Source organism: Pteropus alecto, unplaced genomic scaffold (assembly GCF_000325575.1).
Source record: "Pteropus alecto unplaced genomic scaffold, ASM32557v1 scaffold13, whole genome shotgun sequence".
In the NCBI taxonomy this organism is placed as follows: domain Eukaryota; kingdom Metazoa; phylum Chordata; class Mammalia; order Chiroptera; family Pteropodidae; genus Pteropus; species Pteropus alecto.
In genome coordinates, this window is record NW_006434373.1 from 3,881,794 (window position 1) to 3,908,307 (window position 26,514).

The window sequence follows — 26,514 nt, forward strand, 5'->3', positions numbered from 1 at the left end:
TCCCCAAAGAGTCTTATATATTTTTCATCCCCATAACGTGGCTTTAGATAATTCTCCAAAATATACTGCCTTTACCCTTATTAGAATCTTACTCATTCTTTAAGATTTGCCCCATATTTTTTTTGCCATGTAATGCCTTTCTTAACCTAAGATTTCCTTCCCTTCCAATCTCCCCAATACAGGTATGTTACTGTCCTCAGCTGCAAGTGGAGTCTGTGATTATCTTTTTAATCATTACTTGCATCTTGTCTCTAGAATGTCAATGCAGTTAAGGACAGGCGACTCTACTCAGTATCTCTAAATATCTAACACAATACATTATATTTAATAAACTAAATAAAAGTTTGTTGGCTTGATAAAGTATTCTTGTTCCTGATTATAAGTTTGCTTTTTTTGTAAAGCTTATTTAGAAAGATCTGGCCACTTTTCTATTCTTTCTTTCTTCCCTACCTCTTCCGTGTTTAAAATGAGCAGTGATGCCTGTCTTCAGCATAAATAGGCAGCATGATAATGAACCTTTCCTTGTTGGTTATACTTCATTTAGAACTGTCTGCCTACTGGCCCTCGGAGCGCCACTTCTCCCAGTGATTGCTAGCATCGGATCAACATTGCTTACGGCAGCGAGCCATCTAATGGACAGGGCTGCTTGCTGTTTGTGTGTTTATATCAGCCTCAAAATGAAATTTGCCACAAAGGGTGTTCCACATCTATGATTAATGACTTGCTAGATAAGAAATGAGTATTATACAAAGGCTTAATATAACACAGTTAACAGCAATGGTAACAAAGTAAAAGACACAGATGGTGCATGTGAATTATTTTTCCCCAACATGAAACACAGAAGTCATTCTTCGAGTTTGTATCATTTATACAGATATGATCATACTCAATATTTTATTCTCTTCTTTTATTAAATGAATCAACATGGAAAGAAACAAAACTAAACAAAATTCATCATTTAAACAATAAACATACTCATAATTATAATCAATAGACACATAAAAAGAAGTAAAACCTTCTCGTATGTGTCCATAAACCAATGGGATAATTTTAACACGGTTCAGTACATAAGTACCTGATTTAAAATTACAAGGTACTAATAATGCCACTGAGGATGCCCACTAATTCAACCTAAAAATTAAATTCTTGTATCTACCTAATATCTATAATTTTATGGGTTATTACTTGAAGGCCAAGGAGTATAAATTACTTGATTCTACATAATGTATGTGAATTCCAAAACACCAGACACTGTAAAATTTCATTATGACTTTTAAAAATGGGTAATTTTATTGTGTTTTAAAGCAGTGCATATTTTACCTAAATATATTTATTTTCCTCTTACATTCTATGCCAGAATCAACTGGAAACGATGGATATAAAATAGGATACCTACATATTGCTTTAGCCATTTTAAGTTTTAATGAAGTATTCTGGCAAAAATCTCAATGCAATATATCTCACTTCTCATTACATTAGTGAAGAAATTTGTCTCTTAATGTTTCTCTTCTCTACTTAGTATGTAATTCTGAAAAAATCTGCAAATACAACATACTATTTGAAACCATAAAGCTGTCTTACTGTTGACAGTCTAAAAACAAACAAACCACAAAATAACAGGTTTATTCCATTATGAGATACAATATATGATGGCAGGTAATGCTACATAATAACAATTTATCACATTAAATTTTCCCTAATACTTAGAATTTGACCTCTAGATCCATAGAAGCATTTAAATAGTATTTATATATGTGTATATTTTAATTCAATTATTTAAACTCACTTTTGTATTACCATAATATTCTCATTAACTCTATAATCAAATGTGACACTGTAAATATAAGCCCAGGACAACACATCAATAGTTAACTTTAAATAGCATGTCTCTCTCTCTCTCTCTCTGAAAAATGCATACAGAATTTAAAAAATAATGGACATGGTAGTCCAACCAAGCTTAGATATTTGAAGGAAAATGATCTTCTGACACCAACGCAATAAAAATCATATAGGCCATTTTATCATTTAGCTTTAATAAAGTAGCTGGTACCAGACTAACGATCTCACCATAAACAACTATAAAAGCTGGACAAAACACAAATTAATCACCTAAGTGGAGGTCTGTGAAAATCACCAAGGCAGCTAAGACCTAAGAGATCAAAATCTTGGAAAATATCCAAATGCATCAAGCTAAACAGGATCTTCTCTATAAATTTTTCTCATCATATATCACCACTTCACATTGTAAAGCTCAGAGGCTTCATAGAAAGGAAACTTTAAGTGTCTAAAAAGCTAAGCAGAGATTGTGCTGGGAAGACACAATTTCAAATTCAGGTATCAGTAACAAAGTAAAGCCAAATGGATATCCTCCCAACTTCTCCAATGAGATGTGTAACAGGGCACGCTCCATGCATAAGGGCAAATATAAAGTAAAGGAACTCTACCAGAGTCAAGATCATCTGTCTATAACTGATCTATTCACCAGGAAAAAAAATAAAATAAAAATTTCTTTAGAAGAAGATAACATCATCCAGCGTCTATAGTTTTTTACATTAAAGATTCAGTATTCAATCAACATGGAATGCCAGTAAATACGTCCATGTAATGAAAATCAAACTGACAAAAAAACACATACTAGAAACAGACCCAGTTACTATAAGGTATTATTTAGATTAGATTAGAAGAATTAGAATTATTATTATCTAGTATTAGAGTTACTAGATTAATAATAATAAGTTATTATCAGTTTATCAAGCACATATTTTAAAATAAATTATTAGCATAATTGGCAAGACAAAATTTCACCAGAAAACTGGAATCTCTGAGTATAAAATGAAAATTTCAATATTGAAAAAAAAACAACTGATACCAACAATTTAAAAAATGGTTTTATCTGAAGATTCTAAACAACAGACAAGAGAATTAGTAACCTAGTCAGCCAATATAACCAGACTGTAGATCAAAGAGAAACAAATGCAGAAAAAGAAAAAAAAGGTTATATTTTTATAGAATTCATAAAGCAAAGAAAAAGTCACAATAGGATACAGATACTATCTTAAATTAAATAATAATGAAATCGTGAAATGTCAAAAATATTGAATTTAGCAAAGCTGTGTTTAAAGCATAATAAAAAGCCTCACATACTTACTTAGGAAAGGCAGAAATCAGTGACATAACTGTACAACTTAAACAACTATCAAATTAAACTCAAAGAAGGTAGAGAGAAGAAAAGAATAAAGATAAAAAGCAGAAATCAATTGTATGGAGAATAAATATTCAGTAGAAAAAATAAAAGTTGAGATTTTTTTTCTTTGAAAAGATTAATACAATTAAAAAATTCCTAGCAAAATGATTTAAAAAGGTCAGACAAGGCATAAATTATCAACATATGGAACAGAAAGTAATCACTCAAAATTCTATAAACATTAAAAATTCCATTATGAATAATTCTATGCCAAAATTTTGAAGATTAAATATAATGAAGATTATCATTAAGCAACTATTCAATTTAGAATTTTCTGAGAAATGTGACCTTGAGAAATGTGTTTTTTCTTCTTAATCAGTTATTTGATGCAAATAGGTATGTCTAGTGAATTATTCTACATTATTAAATTATATTTACAATTTTATACTCACCATGGTGGAATAAATTGGAAGCTCTTTGAATGGGTTAACAAGCAAGAGGATGTCCCCAATAAAAGTCTGTTAAAAACAAAAGGATATTTCTAGTTCTTGAACCATATAAATAGTGCCATTAAAATTAAACATCACTGTGAAAAATAGAGGAAATAGGTAAAAATCACACTTTAACATCCTATGAATTGTTTTAAAGTTTGCAAATAAAGAAACAAAAAAGTCAAATTCAAATGAAATAAAAAGGCTTGTTTCATTGAACACATAGCAGGTAAAATGACTGAATGCTAAGAATTTCTTACCTTAAAAGAGTTTTGTGAGAACCAGACTGAATAAAAAATATAAAGTTAAAACACATGGAAAAATATACTGAAGGAAGTAAATGGGCAGTGGGTTCTATGTTGCTACAAGAAAATAATAAAAATGCATAACTGAAAAGTTAATAAAACTCTAAAAGCAAATAAAGATATTTTATTTAAAAAGACAAATAATGAGATATAAAGGCACAAAGAACAGATGGAACAAATAGATATCAAATAAAATGATAGATTTAAACCCAAATCCATCAGTAATTACATCAAATGTAAAGCTACTAAATATTTTAATTAAAAGACAAAGATTATGAACTGGATTAAAATACTATATGATACTTTAAACAGAAATACCTTAAGTATAAAGACTAATAAAATTTGAAAGTTAATAAAGCAAGATATATATGCAAACAATAACAGCAAAAAAGATGGTTTAGCAATACTCGATTCATAGAAAATACGCTATAAGGTAAGAAGCAGTAGCAGTGATAAAAAGGAATTTTTTGCAATGATAAAGTAATAAATCAATCAGGAAGATACAGCAATTCTAAATTTTTATGCGAATACTATCTAACATAAAATAGATGAAGCAAAAATAGGTGTAAAGAGAAAAACATAAATTCTCAATGATAATGGGGAATTCTAAGATTTTTTTCTTAGTAACTCAGGAAATCAGAAAAAGAAATTGAAATAAATCGTTATCAAGTTGACCAATTGACATACCGAAGACTGTCACCAACAACTGCAGAATATATGTACATTTTTTAAAATTGAACATAGACCAGTCTCATTACATTAGAAGGATTTGAGTCACACAGAGTATATCCCTTGCTCATGGTAGAATTAAGATAAAAGAATGAATACCTAAAAAAATAAATCACCAAATGTTTAGAACTTATACTTCTGCAAATAACCTATAAGCCAAAAAAGGAATCACAATGTAAATGAGAAAATATTTTGATTACTACATATCATAACTTGTGAGATGCAACTAAAGTTATACTAGCTATAAAAATTATCACCTGAAATGCATTATGCTTGAAAATAAGACAGGTTGACTAGTTAATGATCTAAATATCCAATTCAAAGAACTCATCAAATTATATCAAGTAACAGAAATAATCAATATAAGAACAGAAATTAATATAATATAAACAAAAGCCAAAGGTGATCTTTTGAAAAAATCTTATAAAATGATGAGTACTCCAAAAAGTCTGGACTGACTTTCCAGAAAAAAATGCACAAACTACCAATATCAGTAATATAACATCGCTATAGATTCTATAGACATGAAAATAGATAAAGACATTAGGAATCATATTTTAGCAACTATGTTTGGACATTTAAATAGGTAGACAACAATCCACCATCTTACCAAAATGAACAAAATAAGAAAGAGAAAATTAAACTAGTTTTTCTCTGCAGAAGAAATTTAATATATGCCTAAAAACCTTTCCACAAAGAAAACCTATTTCACTGATGAATTCTTCCCCACATGATGTACAAAATAAAGTATTCCGGAAAATAACAGAAGAGGAAACACTATTTATTTCACTTTATGAGAACTGTATATATTTGACATTAAAAATCTAACTGGTATATTTAAAGATAGGAAAATTATAAACTGTTCTCTCTCATTAAAATACAAGCAAAAATTCTGAGCAAAATGTTGACAAAGTAAGTTACAGTAATATATTCAACAGATAACATATTTCAACCAAATAGGTTCAGTATAATAATGCAAAGTTGGCTTCATATCAAAAGATCAACTCTTGAAATTTATAATACGGAGAAGTAAAGTCATATGACCATCTCAATTCCCACTCTTGATTAAAAAAAAAAAAAAACTTTGAAAACTATTAATATAATGGAACTTAACCTAATAAAAAGTAACTGCATCCATGGCATAATTACTATAAACAACTTGCTTAATGATAAAACACTGAAAACTTTTCCTTGGGATCAAAAATTAGAAAAAGATGTCTACTATTATTACTTCCAGTCATCTTTTTATTGACAGTCCTATCCCATGAAATAATGCAAGAAAAGAAAGAAGCTATCAAGATTTAAGAGAAAAATGAAAGTCATTGTTTAGAGATTATATGAAAGTATATGCAAAAAATCCAAATTAATCTCCATATAAATTAATATTTAAATATGAATTTAGCAAGTTTGACGGATAAAAGGTAAATATAACAAATCAAAATTGTATCTGTATATTAGCAATAAATAATTAAAAATGAAATATGCTCGTTTTCAATAAGAATATTTATGATACCAACACTTGAAAAATACATAGAAATGTATCTAATACAAATAGGCAAGAATTCTACAGCAAAAATTTAAAACTACTCCAGAGAAATTAAAGATGATCAAAGGGGTGATATAACATTCTATCAATTGGAAAATCAAACATTCTAAAAATCTCAATTATTCCCAACTAATCTATATATTCAATGCAAAGTCAATGAAACTCTAATTGACATTGATAAATTGACTTTAAAATATATATGGATGTCCAAGAGTCATGATTAGACAAGGCATTTTGAAGAACAAAGTCAGAGGACTTTCTATATATCAAGATTTATACAGCTATAATGATTTAAATATTTTGGTATTGGGTTATCGGCAGACAAACAGAACCATACAACAGAAGACAGAGTCTAGAGACAGACCTACTCTTCAAAGTCACCTGACATATGACAAAGGTGCCACTGCTGTGAAAGCAGTGAATCCACATGGGAAAAATATTATTTGACTTTTCCCTCTAACCGCTGTGAAATCATTTCCATATAGGTAATACACCTCAAATGTTAAAGTTAAAATAACCAAACTTTAAGAAGAAAATATAGGAAAATATTCATGACCAAGATCAAAAAGCACTAAACTTAAATAACTTCATAAAAATTACAAATTTCTCTTCATCTAAAGACATTATTAGAAGACTAAAATGCAAGCCACAAACTGGGAGAAAATGTTCGGAATATGTATATTTGACAAAGAAAGAATATCATGAATATAAAAAAACTCTAAACATCAAGAAGAAAAAGTAAAATAACCTTATTTAAAAAAAAAATGGCAGTATAATTTAATAGACACTTCACAAAGGATAATGAAATGAGCAACAAAACACACATTGGTAACATCCTTATAGTTACCAGAGAACCTGAAATTAAAACCATAAAGAGATACTACTGCTCACCTGCCAGAAAGGCTAGAATTTGAAAAACAAAACAAAACAGTAATAAAATAAATAATACTGACCATGCTAAGTGTTAGTGAGGATGTGGAAACCTAAAAGTCTGTGTTGAGAGTATAACCACTTTAAAAAACTACTTGGCTATATCTATCTTATGATGCTGGCCTTCCATTCTAGGTAAATATTCCATGGAAATACACCTATATGTTACCCCACAGAAATGCTTACATGTGTGTACCCCCTCCAAAGGTTTTGACAGTTTATAACAGTATTATTTATAATAACTTAAAAGTGAAAAATACTCAATTGTAGAGTCAATAAATTAGAATATATAAAAATACTGCTATAAGTTATAGTAAAGATGAATATCAGAAACATAATAATAAAAGATGACAGACACAAAAGAGAATACACTGGATAATTCCTTTTATATAAAGAAAAAAAAAAGACAAAGCTATTCAGTAGTCCTACATGCCTGAAACTTTTGAAATGATTAGGATGAATTAGGGAAGAAGCTTCTGATATTCCATTTCTTTACGAAGATGCTGGTTACATAGGCGTATTCACCAAATAAAACTTTATGTAGCCATACATTAATGAGTAGTACATTATTCACTTCATATGTTGTAATTCAATACAACATTTACTTTAAAAAATTGGCCAATATTTTATAGCCAAGAAAAGGAAGAAAGAAATAAAAGGGAAATAACTGAACAAAGAGTGACCTTATTAGTTTAGTATTTGATAATTGCTTTTCAATTCCAGAGAAGAAAAAATGAAGATAGAAAATACACTGAGGGCGAATCAGGAATTCTACTAATTAAGGAAGATGAAAATTTCAAAAATATAATCAAAATACAGTACCTCTAAATTGCATTTTCTTATTGAGATATAATTTTTTCTTGATCTAATTATTGAAGGAAATTGAGTGTTTTTAAAAATGTATTTTGTGATAAACAAAAATAATTATAAAAATATTATCTGAATGTTAATGACAGTCATAAAAGATAATTTTATATAGGTTTACGCCATATTCTGATGAGGCTATTTTGATGAAATGGAACATTTTAAATATACCGCAGAAAAAATTTTTTTTTAATTACGGAAAGCTAAAGATTTAGTTTACCTCATTTTTCTAATACATTGCATTTTTTAAAATAGCTTACACATGTCAGATGTTCGAAAGTGTCTTTTAGATTGAATGGAATCACATGCAAGTATACGGCAAGTATTACACAGTATAGCATAGCATATTGAAGATGAGGCTTTAGATAACTAGGCTAAGGGGTGGTATTAGCTTGGGAAAAATGTGTCCATCTAGATAATTTCAAATACCATGGAAGTGAGAGCGACTTCAACTTCTGACACCAGACTGCCAATTTTCACCTCTTGAGATGCTCTTAAGACTTGCTACATCCACCTGATGGTTCCTTGATGGAAATATTAAGTTATTAAGTGACTGAGATGAGCCATGCTATGTACTTGTCTGATCAGCTGTTACAGGATTTATTTTTATTTTGTGGGGTTTTTAACTTTACGGATCTCAAAGTTCTACTAGGGTACTTGTAAAGAGAATATTGCCTGTATGTTTATCAGCCATCCATAAAGAGATTGATTGCATATTCTATTCTCTCTGTTACTGTTGACAATAATTATTCAGAAAATGCAATACATTTTCTGTGCATTTCTTAGTAAGCAAATGTCTCATCGCCTGCAATCTATTCATTTTCTGTTTGATGGTTTAGAAACTTCCTATTCCTACAGACTATATAGAAACTTTCTAATCTGATATTTAAATGGAATACTATACACTTACGTAAAAGAGTAATTTACAGATTATTTTGAAATATCACCTTATAAAACAAATCAGACTATAGCAAACAATAAAATAAAAATCCTTGTTAAACGGTTAATTCAACTGAAATATTTTATTTTAGCTCTGACTGACCCTGGTGGCAGCAGTAAAGTCATATTCCGTGTATATTTTGAGGGTAGGGCTGATAAGATTTGCAGTAAAATCAGACAGTGGATACAGAAGAAAAGCAAGCATCAATACTCTTACCAAGCACATTCTCCTGAAAACTAGAAGAACGGGGATGCCATTAATTGGGATGGGAGAGGCTATGGGAAGGGTGTGTTGGGAGCATGGGTGTCCAGATCAGATGATCAAATTTGCACATTTTAATCTTGAGACATTTATTAAATTTATGCTTTTATATTTGTGGGAAAGGAACACTTGCTTTTATTTCCAATTCATCACGGGCTGATACTTTTTGCAAAACAAAATCAAGATTAATTCCTAGAAAAATAAAAGTATAAAAGACAAAGACATACAAAACTTGAGTCTTAATAGATTTGACAGATATAAATTGAGGCATCAAATTGCTATAAGTTTCTACATGCTGACCTTCATTCCAGACTTGGAGTAAAAAGTTCATATACCAATGGTTCACAGGAGACACTTTGAGAATCACTTATTATTCAAGTAGTAATGTTTAAATTGCTTGTCTATCCATGAGAGGTGAATTCATATGCCATAACTTAGAATACTCATCACAAAATCGATCCTAGATGATTTAGCTTTTCAATATTTCAGGGATGAAGAAGATAAAAACCACGCTTCACACAGTGGCAAAATTATATTTCTTGTGAACTTTAGCAAAGCAAGGAATATTAATTCTGATTATGCAGATAGAAAACAGAGAGTATCTATGAAGATGTCCACCATGTGGAGGAGTTAGAGCTATGACTCAGATAAACAGGTTGGACATATTTGTTATTCAAGACCAGAAAGCATTTGGCCAGGCCTCCTTGTGAGCAAAACTACCTTCGCTCCCATTTTCAATGAGCTCAGAGTCTAGTACAGGAGCCGGATGCTAATCAAACCATGAATAAGGTATATAATCACAAGCACTGAGTTAATCTGGAAGGTCGAGAAAAGTTTACACAACCACTGAAGAACTTTTGGGTGGGAGTTTATAAAGCTAAGTATTTCATGGAGGTAGAAAGAGAAATTTATGGAAAGAAAAATAAATAAAGTCCCCGATGTGGGAAGGAGGGCAATGATCAGTGCCTAAAAGTCATCAACAATAGTGTTTAGGCGGCTGGGGCTGACGAGTCTCATAGGAGATCCTAGACCCTGGAGTAAGGGTTATGGTCATCTTCCCAGTGAAAAACAATAAGCCACAAGAAAGTCTACGACTGGGAGTTTTAAGATTACACTGGTTCTTTACAAAGATTACTGTAGTTGATTTTGATATCAGATTGAAAGGGAATTCAGTATCCTCCAGAAAGTTAGGAGGCTGTTGGAGATAGGATGATGATGGTTTTGAATAGGATAGCAACCACCGAGATTGAGAAAAGTACATTAAAGAGATATTTGGGAGACAAAGCCATTTGAAAAGCATGAAAGAAATAAAGAAATTCCTAACAATTCAAGCAGTAGTCTTCTGATAATATAATCAAGAAGTTAAAAAAAAAAAAGAATTAACACAAAGATGGGAAGGCAGAAAAACGGACTATAAATAACGCACAAGTAATAGAATACCACCAGACCAAAGTCATTGTGTTTTGTCACTTTAAGTCAAAGACTCAATTTCATTAATTTTGATAGAAGTATTTAATTTTAAGTGTATTTACAGTGGCAGGCAATTTATCCAAGCATTAAGATGTTGCATTGAATTTTCATTGGCCAATCAGCATTTGACAATTTATTGCTTGTAAGGAAATCTCAGACTTCACATTTACACAGAAATTACTTAATTTCTCAGTAGACTAGGGGAAAAAGGGTGTTATCAAAGAGGATAGCAGCCATGTGTGTAATCAGATTTCTCTACAGACATCTGATTGAATTGCTCGAAGTTGAACATAATAAAATCAAGGGGAGAGTTAGGAGAAGAGAAAGAGAGATTGATTGAGATTTGAGAACATGTGGTGTCTAAATTGTTACTAGTATTAAAAGAAATTATACATATAAACCAGAATAGAACCACGGCAAATCAATTCTCCATGCCGTTTATCATCTAAGTCATATATATTTGTATCCTGTTATCAAAGATCTGTGTATAAATTATTTACTTTACAGACAAAGACATTTCCTGATAATTTAGAAGAACAATAGTTTACCTTTTCATGCAAATACAGAGGCAGTCCTCCATGCATAATCAACTTTTCCTCTCAAGCTTCCTTTTCCAAATCTAGCAGGCTAAATTAAAGTAGTGAAACAAACAGCATTTCTAAAAGTGATTTTCAAATCCTGCTGGTTCTAGCAAGATATTCCACAGCAAGCATTACAAGAAAGTTGTCCCCTCAGGATATTAACTTTCACTTAACAACTCTGAAATTTGAAACTGTGCTGAACCTGCTTTATAACTGAACCAGAAGAATCAACCTGAACTCAAGAATCCACCTTAAGCTTTCAGTAGGGCCAGAAGCAAAAGTAAACCCATTACCTGTAATATCTGCAGCACTGAAGGGTGAAAATATGCAGCAAGACAAATGCAGAGCGAAGGCAATTTCAAAGGCACTTACGTATATCTGATTGTTCCCAAAGCGCTTCTGAATTTCATAAAGCAGGCTGCCATCGTTGAGCTCACTGAGCGTTGCTAGGTCATCATTCGGAGCAGGAGGCATTAGCTTGACCTGGGAAAAAAATAAGCAAGATCAATTCTAATTGCTTTGCAATCAACTTTCTTCACAGTTGGATGTTCCATTTCAATTACATGTCAAAAGTTTAAAGACCACATGAGTTTGAAACTGTTATTAAGAGATGAAATGGTTCACTTACAAGGAATAAAAAATTGAACAGACACAAAGAAATATATTCAGATGAGAATTTCTGTTCTGTATCTACGAGTGTGCACGCGCGCGTGCACGCGCGCACACACACACACACCCCCCAGATGTTACCTTACATCCCTCAAAGTCATTAAGTCTTGTCAAAATCATTTCAGCATGTTGATTCTTCCTAGTCCCTACTTACAATTTCGACAGCTCTGAACTGTGCTGAGTTCTTTCTAAGACAAGCAGCTGAAAAAAAAAAACTCATGTACTGCACAAAGCTAAAGCAAAATTTCTCCTAGTACTGTTGTTGGCATGGAAGCAATGTGCCTGGGATTTAGTTTCTGCATACATGTAGGAGGAGGCCAGATTTTAAAAACAGACTCTAGAATGTTGGCTTGTGATTTTTATTCTGCTCTACATTACTCTTAAGATTAAAGAAGCTATGAGATTAAGATAATTCTGTAAAAAAAAAAAGTTTTCCTATTCAATTCAATATGAAGTGACAGATTTTGAAAAAGTCAATATTAAAAATAAAGTACTTGAATTATTTAATTAGATGAAAATCTATCCTTTACAAGTTAGAAATGGGCAAAGTTTAATTTATATATGCAAGATATGCTCTGAAAAGTAAACACTTAATATAATATGACAGCTTTGGTTTTCTTACGTGAAACACAGAGGAGCAAAACAAGAATATTCTTATTAACACCCCTGTGAGTTCATTGGTGCCACAGTGAATTTTTGATAACAGTAAGTTTATTTGTATTATTAACATTCGTGTTTGTATTTGATATTCATATTTGCATTTTATACTTGTAGTTGTAAAATATATTGAACTACTGGATGTACCACCACTAAATAAACTCAAATACTACTGTTTATCAAATAAATGTTTAGAGAGTAAAAAATATTACACGTTTTTTAAAAACTAAATTTAGGACTCTTTTTCTGAGTGACTATTTCCCAAAATGCAATCTTTCTCATGAGTTCATAAATTCAGATCATTGTTTTCCCAGACTGTTTCTAATCCTAATGCATTAATAATATAAAATTAAATTCTTTACTGAGAATTTCAAACAGTCAGAAGAGTGGTTTGCTATGTATTCCAGTTGGAAGGGTGTCAGGGCAGTGGACTCTCTGGCATTGGAGATCCAATCACTTGCATACGTGGGAAACACAATATTCCAATAGCTGTATGTTTGTTTATTAAAAATTAATTTGTAAACTATTACAGATCTCAGAAAGGTCAGGAATAAGACTCTCTCCTCCCCATGGCATGTACACACTCAGCCAACACCTTGAGTTTATTATTTTCTCTGTTTTTGTAGCATTAAGAAAACCCATAAAGAGCATAAATACAATCTTATTAAAATTAGTTATTTGACTGTAGGTTAGAGGCATAGCTCTAAGGCTTGATACTGTCAGAAATGTTTGCTTAAATAGTCTAAGGATGGTATTCAAAACTGGTACTTGTTGCTGAAGAGAAGTCATAATGTTCCAGATCTCCTAATATTTTCTGGGTTGTCAAAATAAGTTTGGGGATTACGTGATATCAGTTTTCTAACATTATACACTTAGTTCCACTTTGAAGAGTCATAGGCCTATAGTGCTCCCAAGACTGACTGGTCTTAGAGAAGCATGAAAATTAAGCAGTGATAACCGCCTCTGCCTAACCCCTAGGTAAGGTACCTGGTAGTCGTCAGTCTTCTCGACCTACACAGTTTTTATTCTGCTTTTTCATCAGTCGTGCTAATTCAAGTAAAAGTCTTACACATTGATCTGAGCTATCCCACTCTGAATACTGGAAAAGTCAAGCTCATCTAAGTCTAAGACATCAATGATTTATATTCACCTAAGTGAATGGTGTTTAAATCCCAGTGGTATATATTCCTATCTGTGAGATTGTGAACATTTTTCTTAACATCGTCACTTTCAGTTCTCTTATAAAATATAAATAATGGTATGTCTCTCATAGCTGTTTGTGAGAATTAACTTTATGTGGAGAGTCTGGCGTGGTGCCTGTTATGCAAGTAAGTGTGGAATAATGGCATGGATTGTTATGCAGTGAGTAAAACATCTAGGAAGTACCCTGGACACTAATGGTAAACTTTCTGCCAACTTTCTCCAAGACTGCCTTCGGAGGTGGAAGGAGGCACGCAGTTGTGCCCGTCTCTGTTGCTCTCAGCAAAGGCGCTCAGCTTTCATCTGCTTTAGGAATTGCAGTTTTCGATCATATATGTCTTTAAGGGGAAGAATCTGCTGCTAACCAATAATTTTAAGTTTCAATTCATTGATATATTCCAACATCTTTACTTGTAAGTGCAGAACTTGAGGTCCAGAGAGGTCAAGTGATTTCCCCGGGGCCCCACAGATAATAAATTAGAAGTAGAAGCTGGGATTATAACTATTAGGTAATAGTGGAGGAATTCTAGCAGGTAATGAATAAATCTAGTGAAATATATTAGATAATTTGCCTTTTTTCCTTTGCTCACCTACTTTTTGCCAGGCATTGTGCAAAGATTTAGTACAAAGCGTTACAAGGAATGAGGTCTTCTACCTCAGAGTGTTTACAGTCTACCGTGGGAGAAGTAAGGACATTAATAAGAAGTTACAAATATGAAAAATGCTATGAAGGAAAAATACAGAATGCTACCAAAAAAGAAAAATTATATTTCTCAGTGGATGGTCTAAGGAGTCCTCTCTGAGGAGGTCACATTCTAGTTGAAATTGGCAATAACCTAAAAAGGCCATCCTTTGGGCTGTGGGAGAAGATGGGCCCAGGGAGAGGGAGGAGATGGCAAAGGCCCCAAGGTCAGAAAGAGACAGGTGTGTGGAGGCACCGGACACTGGCTCATGAAGCTGGAGGGTAAAAGGAAATGGCAGCAGATGGTGTTGGAGGAGCAGATGGAGCTTGTAGGTCATGGGAGGCTCCGCTTAATTCCAAGGACGCTGGAATATCACTGAAGGGCTGAAGCAGGGGTCTGATAAGTGGAGCTTCACATTGTTAATGTAATACTCTGGCAGCCCGTGGAGCGGGAAGGTAGAAGTGGTGAGACCAGTTAGCAAGCTCCAAATAATGGTGGCCCCAGCAAAAGGTCTGAGGGATGGATTGGATACAGATTTAAGAAGAAGAAGAACTACCAAGCTCAACTGTAAGTGTACCAAGCTTCACTGCATTTAAGGATCACAGACTGGAAGCATGTAAAAGGAATTCAGAAAATAAGTGGAAATGGGTAAATATGTATTTTCTAGAAATGATAAGACTACTGACAAAAATCTTTATATAGAGTGAGACATAAAAAGGAACTTTCATCAATTTAGGGATGGATATAAATATCTTTACTTTCTAATGTCTTTGCAAGCACTTCCCAAAATATGAAGACTTATACACACAGATATGCAACCTAGAAAACTAATGTATATTAATATATGCACACATACATATTAAAAAATTAATATGCACATGGATATTCATGTATATACATGAGCCAAAAACATAATTGCAATAAATTCGAACAATAAAAGGATAAGACAAAAGTCTCCTACACGTTAGCATATATAAGTCCCAAAGAAATCATAAAGAGAAGAAAAATCAAGAGCAAGCATTTTTTTTCCTTTTTTTCTTCAGAAGTAATGATTTACACTAAGATAATAAACTTCCTCTTATAACCACAATTCTAACGAGCTCAATGCAAATTTCTGCATGCATATTTAAAAAAAGAATGAATAGCACTAACAGAAGTTCCACATTTGTTCTGACAAGCCTGAAAGAGCTGTTGCAGACATCTCCTTGGTATTCTTGAGGATTTTCATCTACAGTGGCACAGCTGTTGTATGGGTTAGGGAAAATCCTAGGCTGACAATAAAAATGTGAAGACTTCCTTGTCCGTTTGTAGTAATCAAATGTGACAAATACAGTATTAGAGCAGATCAAGGGAGGAATTCCTTGCATTTATCATATCGAGATTCCAAAATGATTAGGAAGGAAGCTTTGTTAATCAATTATAAGCAAGGTTATCAAAAGGACACATTCTTTATAAAGATTTCAAAAGCATTATGACAGCGGATAACAACAAAGAAAAAGAAAAATATTTCAGTGAATATTTTTATATTATAGTTGTAGACTCAATAGTGCATACTACCAACATCTACCAAGCAATTATAACAAGTCAAAAGAGAGACAGGGAGCATGACATAGAGAATGCAGCCAGCAGTAATGTAATGCCTATATGTAGATCCAGAGGGAAGATAGAGTAATCAGCAGGGTTGTTTCATAAACTAAATAAATGTCTAACCAATGTACTGTATACTTGAAACTAATAATAAAATTAAAAGAAAAAGAGATGGGATAAATACATTAAAAAATTAACTTTCTCTTCTAGAATTGATTATTACAGCTCTTCTAGAGACATATAAACATCCATTATAAATCTCTCTATATATTTTTCCAAAAATAGAGATCTAGAACACAAAGCAGACAAAATCCAGGATAGAAAATTAGGAAGAACCTAGAAGAAACACTTTGAGAAATGTTATGAGACCCAATGGGACTTTAAGTTTTGAAAATATTCTGAGTTCACGGATTCCTTGTCTCCCGTTGTCAAAACTGCTTTGAGTGTTGTCTACTTTGTTATTTTGTTTGTTTGTTGTGACTTTTCTCTCTAGGAGGTTAGTAGTATATATCCAGGAACTAGTCACTCAATGGGCAAAAGAGATGGTCTGATTAATGGGATAAGAGCAACAAGATCTTGGGGAAGGTAGATTAGAAGAAAAGAAACGAGTGCGCGTGAATGAAGAAGAAAATAAGAAAAAACCGAGGTTACTGGGAGAGTCATGACAGGGAAAGGGGTGATAATCTTACAAAATACTTTATACTAAAGCTCCCCAAAGCTGAAGCCTGTCATCAGGCATACATAGCATTTCAATTGTTTTTTTCCTTGCTTTTATTATTCTGTTAGCTGTTTCTATGTGAAATTTATCAGTTCCTTTCACTTACTATGCCTTTGTTTGGCTGAGGATTTACATTTTGTGTATGTGAATATTGGTTTATCTGTGGACTACAGAAAGAGAATTCTCGCCAATCTTTGAAACCACTATACTGCACATGCAGCCGTGGAATGCAAATTTTCTCTCCTATTTATAGAACTGTCACAAGTCAGCAAGGCTCTAGAAGAGGAACCAGGAGCTTGCTGTTGTGTCCTCGAAACAGTGTAAGCTAAGTATTAAAGGTGTACAATAACTTGCTCAAAGTGGTATTTTGAGAATTAAATAATGTAAGTAAAAGCAGTTTTAAGTTTTGAAATGTTGACCAATACAAAGTATTATTTTGTATTATTATATTCCAAAATAATCTATATTTATTTGAAAACAATAAAACCCGATTGATGTGCTGACAGGATTTACATGAATTAAAAGCAGATAAATTAGTGAACAGAGGACTCGACCACTCTGGCAAAACCTAATATATAGTCTATAAATAAGAACAATAAAATAATGAATCCATCTTATTGAGTTTTATTCTGTTCTTGGTAAAATGCTGTCACCTTACAGGCTTAATCTTTTGTCACCTTCATAACAACCACATGAGGTCAGCACTATGTACCCATCTCACAGACGAAGCTTAGTGAGGTTAAAGAACCTCCAGAGTCACAGCACTCCAGTGACAGACCTGGACCAGAGCGAAGCTGTGTGACTCGTCACCTCTCTCTTCACTCCCAGGCTAAAACATGCACTCACTAAAAGCGATAAACATTCGACCTGAATTCCAAGCTTGAACTAAATATTTTGTATTTAAATAAATATTTAAATAAATATGTTCTGAAAGGAAAGAAGAGAGGAAGGAGGCAGAGAGGGAAGAAATCAGGAAGGCAGGAAACTAGAACAAGAATGGAAGAGGACAGGGCAGGGGAGGGGAGAAATGGAAGCGGGAAACAGAACTAAAAGGGAAAAGGGGGAAGAGGGTCCTACACATTTTTAAGCAACTTAAGGCAAATTCTACATTCTCATGCGTATTATAATAGCAACTGTTAATTTTTGTGATTATCAGAACCAAAAAAAATGTTTAAACCAACCCTTGAATGTCCATTTACACAGTTACCATTTGATAAGACCTACATTTTAGAAAAAGCTAGAAGGAAAGATGTTGTGGGTTTTGTTTCACTTAAAAATTTTCCTTTTACTTATACATTCCTCATTGACAATGTTAATCAGAAACTTGTTTTGACAAACCTTTTCTAAAACTCTCCTATGGAATGTGAATGTATAATACAATCAGGATTCTTCCTCTGTTTTTCCTCTGGAGACAATCACCTCTGCACCTCATGGCCAAGAATTTATGACAGCGCGATGAATACAGTGAGAGATATGAGTGAATATTATATAGATAATACATAAACATAAAACCTGAATAAGCCATTTATTCTCTAATACCAAATAAAAAGAATATGAATATAACTAATTTTAATGTTTAGGATACAGTTATAAAGAGCTTACATTACAAAAGAAAAGTCATTCTACTTTTAAGTATAAAAGGATTATACTTGACATTATATCATGAATTTTTTCTCATTTTTTAAAAGATTTTAAGTTTTTAGGTAAGTTTCAAATTTACAGCAAAATTGAGAGGAAGGTCTAAAGTTTTCCCATATACCCCTGATCCTATACACACAGCCTGCCCCATTATTAAGATCCCTGACCAGAGCAGTACAATTGTTAAAACCGATGAACCCAGAATGACACATCATTGTTACCCAATGTACATAGTTTACATCAGGGTTCACTCTTGGTATTGTACATTCTACGGGTTTTAAGTAATGTATAATGACATGTATCCACCATTATAGTATCATACAAAGGAGTTTCAGGACCCTAAAAATCCCCTGTGCTCTACTTATTCATATCTCCCCTACCCAAATCTTGGCAACCCCTAATCTTTTTACTGTCTCCGTGGTTTTGCCTTTTCCAGAATGTCAGATAGTAGAATCAGTATATGTAGCCTTTTCAGATTGGTTGCTTTCATTTAGTAATATGCATTTAAAGTTATAGGAAGTTCATAGGATCCTTAAAAAAGTTAAGAAAAAACTTTGCCTTAAATTTACCTAATTTTCAATTTGCCTACTGCTATGGACTCGGTTATGTCCTCTATAATTAATATGTTGAGGCTCTAACCACCAAAATGACTGTACTTGGAGACAGAGCTTTAGGAGCTAATAAAAATTAAACAAAGTCATGGTGTGGGGCCCTGAGCCAATAAAGTTGGTGTTCTTATAAGAAATACCACAGAGATTGTTCCCTCTCTCCCTATCTCTACCATATAAAGACATGGTGAGAAAGCAGCCATCTACAAGCCAAGAAGAGAGCATTCACCAGGACTGAGTTGGCCAGCACCTTGTTCTTGGACATCCAGTCTTCAGAATAGTGAGAAAAAAGTTTCTGTTCTTTAAGCCACCCAATTTGTGGCATTTTGTTATGCAGTCTGAGCAGATGAATATACCTACTAAAATTTAAAAGTATTTCAAACGTTTTGCTGTTTCAGTTACTTTAAAATGAATTAATGAAATAAATTTTTGAAAAGAATCTTCAGAAAAATCTAGGTAAAATATCTTAAAAATATTCAAAGTTAGATACACCAAAACGTTTCAAGGATTAGTCTAATGTTTACTAAATTACTCTACCATTTATAAAATGCAACATATATTAATATCATTTATTTCTATGGAAATGGTCACATAAAATACATTAAATTCTGTAATTCCAAGCATCTCAAAGTGATCTCCCAAAGTGATCTCAAATCAAAATACATTAAATTCTGTAACTCCAAAGCATCTCAAAGTGATCTCTGTGTGTGTATATGTGCACGGGGACACGCACATATACACACACAGACGCAATACACACGCAGTTATTTGTAAGGATAAATGACTCAGTGATTGGTTTGTTTTTCTTGTTATGAAAAACATTCGGATATTTAAAGGAAATAAAAAGTCTATATAATAATCAAAATGAAGACTATAGACAGAATTGGAAATATTTGGAATTAGCATATTAGTTGTGCTTATACTCTAGATACATAAGTCAAGACCAGAAAATTCAAATCCTGGTTAAAAAGCCATTGTTTGTTAATGGTCAGTAAAACATCATAAGAATTTATAAATGGAAATCTTAAACAAAATACTAATCTATGCTTTCGTTAAATTTTCTTCAAATGGAAATTACTGGGTAATTTTTTTTTGGATATAATAGTACACAATATTAGCAGACAGTAAGAGTATAATTACCTGCTCAGTTTTGGTGGGGCCATTCACAGTGGCGTTTTCAGGAGTGCTGTCCAGAGATTGTCTCTTGCATAAACCTTTTGTCGAATCTTTAAACATAATGTCTTTTTCCAACAAGCTGTCTTGCTTGGCAATTGGCAACACCAGGGGACTGCTACAGGAAATAATCGATACTATAATTACTCTTCTTCTAACATGGCCATATTTATCATAAATTACCACAACAGGACATCTCAATTATAGAAAGTTGCTTTATTCAGATAAGAAACAGTTTCTCTATATTGACTGAACAAAAAAGGAAAATCTGTACACCTTTCTATTAGCTATGAAAAAATAAGCACAATCTAAATGTTGAAGCTTTTATAACATTTTTATATTAAGACTTTAAAATATATATTGGCTAAACAATACCATATAAGCAGAAATATGTACATATTTAATCAAGTGCAATATATATAAATATAATTATTTCATGTAGTCTACAACAGTAGTGATTCTAATTGAAACTCGGTGCACTTTTTTGGCTTTTTTGAAACTCAAGTTTATTGAGTTATATTTACATGTAATAAAATTCACCCTTTGTAGGATTACAGTTGAATGACTTTATATATATATACGTATATATATATGTATGTACATATATACGTATATATGTACATATATATGTATGTACATATATACGTATATATACGTGTATATATATACATACGTACGTATATATGTATGTACATATGTATATATGTATATATACACATACGTACGTATATACATATGTACATATGTACGTATATATATATACGTGTATATATATATACACACACACACATACATACACACACATATATTTATATTTAGTATAACCAACATAACCAGCAATATATAGAATTTTCATTACTCCCAAGTGTCTCTTTGTGCCTGCCCTTCGGAGTTAATCATCTCCCCTGGCCTCTCACCCCTTGTAACCACTGATAAGTATTCCTTTCATTACAGTTTTACTTTTTCTAAAATGTCATATGAAAGGAATCAGAGAGTAATCTTTTGTGTCTCGCTTCATTTATTTAACATAAAGTTTTTGAGACTCATTCAAATTGCTGCATGTATCAATAGTTTGTTTTTTTATTGCGGAGTACTAGTCTACTGTAGGATGTACTACTCTTCGGTTATCCATTCACCAAAGATTTGAGTTGTGTCTAGTTTTTGTTAATTCTGAATGGAACTTCTCTACACATTCACATACAGGTGTTTGTGCAGACATATGTTTTCACTTATCTTGGTTAAATATCGAGAAGAAACTCAAAACTATTTCCAGAGTGGCTGTACCATTTGGTGTTTCCCCCAGCAATGCGTTGGAGTTTCACTTGCTTCACATTCTTGCCAATACTCATTTTTTTTTTTTTTAATCCATTCTAGTAAGTGTGTTAGCGGCTTCTCACTGTGGTTTTAATTTGGATTCCAACTGTGCTTATTTGACATAAGTATCCCTTCTTTGGTAAAGGGTGAGTTCAAATCTTTGACTATTTTTTACTAAGTTTTTTTGTAGTAAGACTATTGAGTTTATACATTCTGAATTCAAGTTCTTTATCACATATACACTTGGCAAATATTTTCTCCCAGTCTGTCTTCTCTGGATTTTTCTAACAGTGTGTTTCAAAGAACATTTTGTGCTTCTAATGTCTTACCTAAGAATTATTCTCTGAACCTAAGACCAACAAAGTTTTCTCTTAGGTTTTCTTACAAAAATTTTGTAGTTTTATACTTTACATTTAAGGTCTATTATCCACTGTGAGTGACTTTTTGTATATAGTTCTATATATGAGTCAAGGCTCACTATTTTTTCATATGGCTGTCCAAAATTCCAGCATCATTTCTGAAAAAAAATCTTTCCCCAACCAATTATCTGAACATCTTTGTTAAAAATCAATTGACCATATATGTGTGGATCTGTATTCCACTGATATAACAGTCTATTTTTACACCAATACTATACTGTCTTGATTAATGTACCTTCACAGTAAGTCTTAAAATCTGGTAATGCGAGTCATCCAACATTTTCTTTTTCAAAACTGGTTTGTCTATTTGAAGTTATTAGCATTTTCATATAAATTTTAGATCTAAATGTCAATTTTTATAAACATGCCTGTTGGGATTTTGATTAGCATTTCATTAGATTGATAAATCGATCTGGAAAGAATTTACATATGACAATGCTGAATTTTGTCATCCATAAGCACAGTAAATTTCTCCATTTATTTTGATCGTTAATTTTTCTTATCAGTATTTTGTAGTTTTAAGCATTAAAATCTCTCAAATAATTTGTTAGATTTATTCTCTTATAAGCGCATTTTTTAATTTCTATTTTCAGTTGCTAATTGTTAGTATATAGAAATACAAACAATTTTGTATCTTAACCTTGACGATAGAGGAAGAGAGTAACTTGAAGGGCTTTTTTCTGTAACCACAGTGTCTCATCGTTTTGCAGCCCATCTCTATGTCCTGCCTTCTAACTCTAGTCTAGGAAAGTGTGAGTAAAGACAGACTAGCAAATGGCTGCATTGAGGCCAGGCCTGAGGGGAAGGCAGGGATAGCTAAAGAACATGTTTACAGAAATGTGTGGTTAGTTTTACAACTTTTGAAATTTGTATGATGGTTTATAGTGTTTCAGTCAATGACTATATTTTCAAGTAGGTTAGGGGAGAGTGGAACATATACTAAAAAGAGGCAGCAAGGTATAGTGACGAGCATTTATTTTTGAGTTAGAAAAACTACGTTGGATGCCTGACTCTGCCACCTTGGGCAAATTATGCAAACATTTTGTAAAACCCATCCGTAAAAAAGGCCTATATGAGGGATTACTAACAAAATGCACATGAAGGGCTTAGCACAATGACTATGGTAATAAGCAGACAATAAAATTAGCTGTCATTTGTATGTGCCCCAAAGTGTGAAGTTTCTGGGATTTTATTCTACTTACAAGGTGTAACACTTTAGTTTCTTACTATTTCATGGATGTGTGCATAAGACAAGAGACTTCTGGATCGGAGACAGAGAACTTTATTACTCATGGAAACAGTAAACAAGGCTTCATATTCACACCAGTTCTCCTCGATCCCCTGTGCCATGGAGAAGGGGGTGGGTAGGAGGGGGCAACACAGGTGGAAACTTAATGGATTCCTTCATATACAGTGTGTATTATAGGAGAGAAACTTGGACAAGAGTCAGGTACTATTTGAGCGAGCAGAAAACAATGGATGTCATGAGCAGCAGACAAGCCAGTGTCCCTTCTTTGGACGTGAATGTTCTACTCTCCTTGAGCTACACAGTCATTAAAATAACTAACTACATATGCCTTGCAGTCTGACAAACTAAACAAGAATGTAGAAGGTGCTCAAGGCCCATGGCAGATATCCCTCCCAATAATATGATTATTATTTTTTTAAAAATTCACTATAAATATGGAATGCTTATAATGCTTTAAAAATTTCATATCCAACTCTGCTTGAATACCATCAAGTGATAAGATAACTACAACTCCCAAAGAAGCCTTATTTCTTCATTGAGCAACTCTGGAGCAATGCTGGTATGTTCTAACTTGTATTCATCATCCTTAGAGCTCCTGAGAGTATGCCTTGTACTTCTTTGACATGAGAGCCCTTCAGATATTTGAAGACAGCTATAGTTTCCCTATATTTTGTATAATTTGAGTGAACCACTTGGAAAACATTTTAATAATCGTATGGCATTTAATGTGTGATAGTCTCTGCTCTAAGTACTCTACACATATTAACTCTTCACTTGGCAATATTATAAAGTGTGCACTATTTTTATACCTGTTCTATTGATGAGTAAACTAAGAGCCATAGAGAACAACCTGATCTGGATCACTGCAGACAGTAGGTAGTGGAGCTGGGATTTGAGCTCCAGAACTTGTGTTCTTAACCACCATGTCATATATACTGCCTACAACTAAAAATCCACTCTCACACCTATCAAAATATTTCCTTACTTATTTCCTCTTGTATCAATCATCTCTTTTTTCTGGAGATTTAAAAAAAATATATTGAAGACAAGTTTTGCATATACCAAATCTTCTGAGTATAAAAATATTAATAAAGCAGTGATTTGAATGGTCAGGTAGAAACTAATAAGATAGTTTATGAAAATCATAAAATCACCAATTATAAGGTATTGCTAAAAGGAAGAAATAGTAAGTTTTCTAAAATAGCTGATATGCTCCTTTCATATCTCAAATTTTATTGCAGTGTTAATAGCAGGCTCCTTGAGGGCACAGTTAGGAAAAAAAGATTGGTCCAGGAATACTGGGACCTCATTCTAAGTCAGTTTTTACCTCAAGTTGACTACTACCTTGACCTTGTAAGGACTTCAAAATCTCTGGGCCACAGTTTTATCTTTGTCAAATGTGGAAATTAGACTAGGTAATATCTAAGTGTATATCAAGCCCTATAATGCTAATACATAATCTGTCTTCATATACTTTCCACCTGCATGTTTAAAAACATTATTTACACACTCAATAATATCGTAGGTTATATACTAAAGATCTATTACTAACAAAAATTGCAAGTAGCTGGTTACAAATACTCTTTTATTCATATAAGAAAAAATGATTCTAAAAAATATAATTTAATTAAATGGCAACATATTAATTAGTCATGCACATATTTTCAACAAGAAAAATGCAAAACATGTACCTAGGCTGATGGCATGTGATACTGTTTTAAACATCTCTAGAACAATTTTTCTTTAGGTTTCTATTTCACTTTTTACATAATCATTAAGATTAACAGATTCATATGAGTTAATTTTTATATATTCAAATTTTTACTCATTATCTATTTGTGGGATATAACTTCCATAAGTTCCAGTTAGCAAACAAGGATGGCCTACTCACACTGACCAGCCTTCCAGATTACATCCTCCAGCACTTTCTTTTCCACTAGCTCGCCCCAGTGCTAGAAAGCTCTCTGGCCTTGCTTCATAGAGTTGAGTTTAGTCTCTCTCCCCCTTCGCAACACTCTTGAATAAAGTCTTACTTGCATATTTAACTTCTCTGGTGTAATTTTTCCTTGACGCTAATGTGTGTTTTGTTTTGTTTTTTTCAGACTTCTATTTGTTTTTCTGCACTTTCCAAATTTTCTTCAATGTGGAAATAATATTTTGGTTATAAAAGAAAGAATTATTAGGAATACAAATGTACCAGTGAGAAACAGAAAAAAAAAGATTAAAATAGTATATTTTCTAAAAGAAGGCTTTTGGTATGACAGACACCATAAACATAAGAAAAATGAAATAGTTATCATCCAAGGGTAGTTTAGATTAATGCAGAAGAGATAGCTTTAACTTGACTGTGGAAAAAATTGAATAGAACTATACCAGCAAAAACAATTTTTGAACTCTACTAGATTTATTCAAGATTTACTAACTTCTATAAACATAAAAAGCATTTCATGCAGAGCAAATGTGCTTATAGGAACTGAGATTTTATATCTGAAAATGGAAACAAGAACATAACAAAATAAAACTAACAAAGGCAACAATTATTGCCCATTATATCTAAAGCAATTTTAGAAAACCACAGAGAACAAATAAAATTGACTATATTGAGATATATTAGGCCAAGAAAGAAAAGAATTTAATAGAAACAAATGTTAAGAAATGGCATATGTGACTGTTATTTTGGTGGCTAAAGTAATGAACTGAATAGATAGTTCTCAATTTTAATCCTTGGAACATAGTTACATAAATTATCTATTATAGGGAATTTGGGGTTTTCTGTATCTATAAAATAAAGTAATGATCTAGAGATTAATATTGAATGAAATTGTTCCTGGAGAGTTTTGAATGAATTACTTTCTTTGGCTCCCCTTAAAATGACTTTAGTTTCTATAAGAAAAAAATTTACAATTTAAAACACCATTTGGTAAAATATGATTTATGTCTAAAGCACAAATAAAAATTTCAACATGTGACCTGTTGTTGGACTAAAAATTATATTGTTTTTACAACATTTCATATTCACTTTAGTTCTCAATAGATATCTGCAAATAAATTTTTTTAATCTCTAAATTAAAATAAGATAAATCTAGCAGCTTTATGCTAAATGGAGTTTCTGAACATGACAAGGGTTACATTTGCTAGAAATGAGTCTCCAGCATATATTTATATTGCTAAATAATTATTTAATACATGATATTTATATGAAACAACATTATCATTTATTAGTATAATGCTTTGAGCCAATCACCTAAGTCTGAGATGTAACTAAAATAGCTTTCTTTACATAAAACTTGCATAATGA

The 26,514-nt window shown here is 32.3% G+C and overlaps 1 protein-coding gene across 5 annotated transcripts in view; it reads right to left on the bottom strand.

Annotated features, from left to right (window-relative positions):
* Positions 1-26,514, bottom strand: part of MYO16 (myosin XVI) — a 516,601-nt gene that overhangs the window by 267,702 nt on the left and 222,385 nt on the right. For all 5 annotated transcript variants that reach the window (XM_006909366.3, XM_015587388.2, XM_025045004.1 and 2 more), the window contains 3 exons: positions 20,202-20,352; positions 11,674-11,784; positions 3,637-3,702 (listed from right to left, as the gene is read on the bottom strand). In XM_006909366.3, coding sequence (XP_006909428.1) covers positions 3,637-3,702; positions 11,674-11,784; positions 20,202-20,352 — 328 coding nt within the window. The remainder of the gene's footprint in view (positions 1-3,636; positions 3,703-11,673; positions 11,785-20,201; positions 20,353-26,514) is intronic.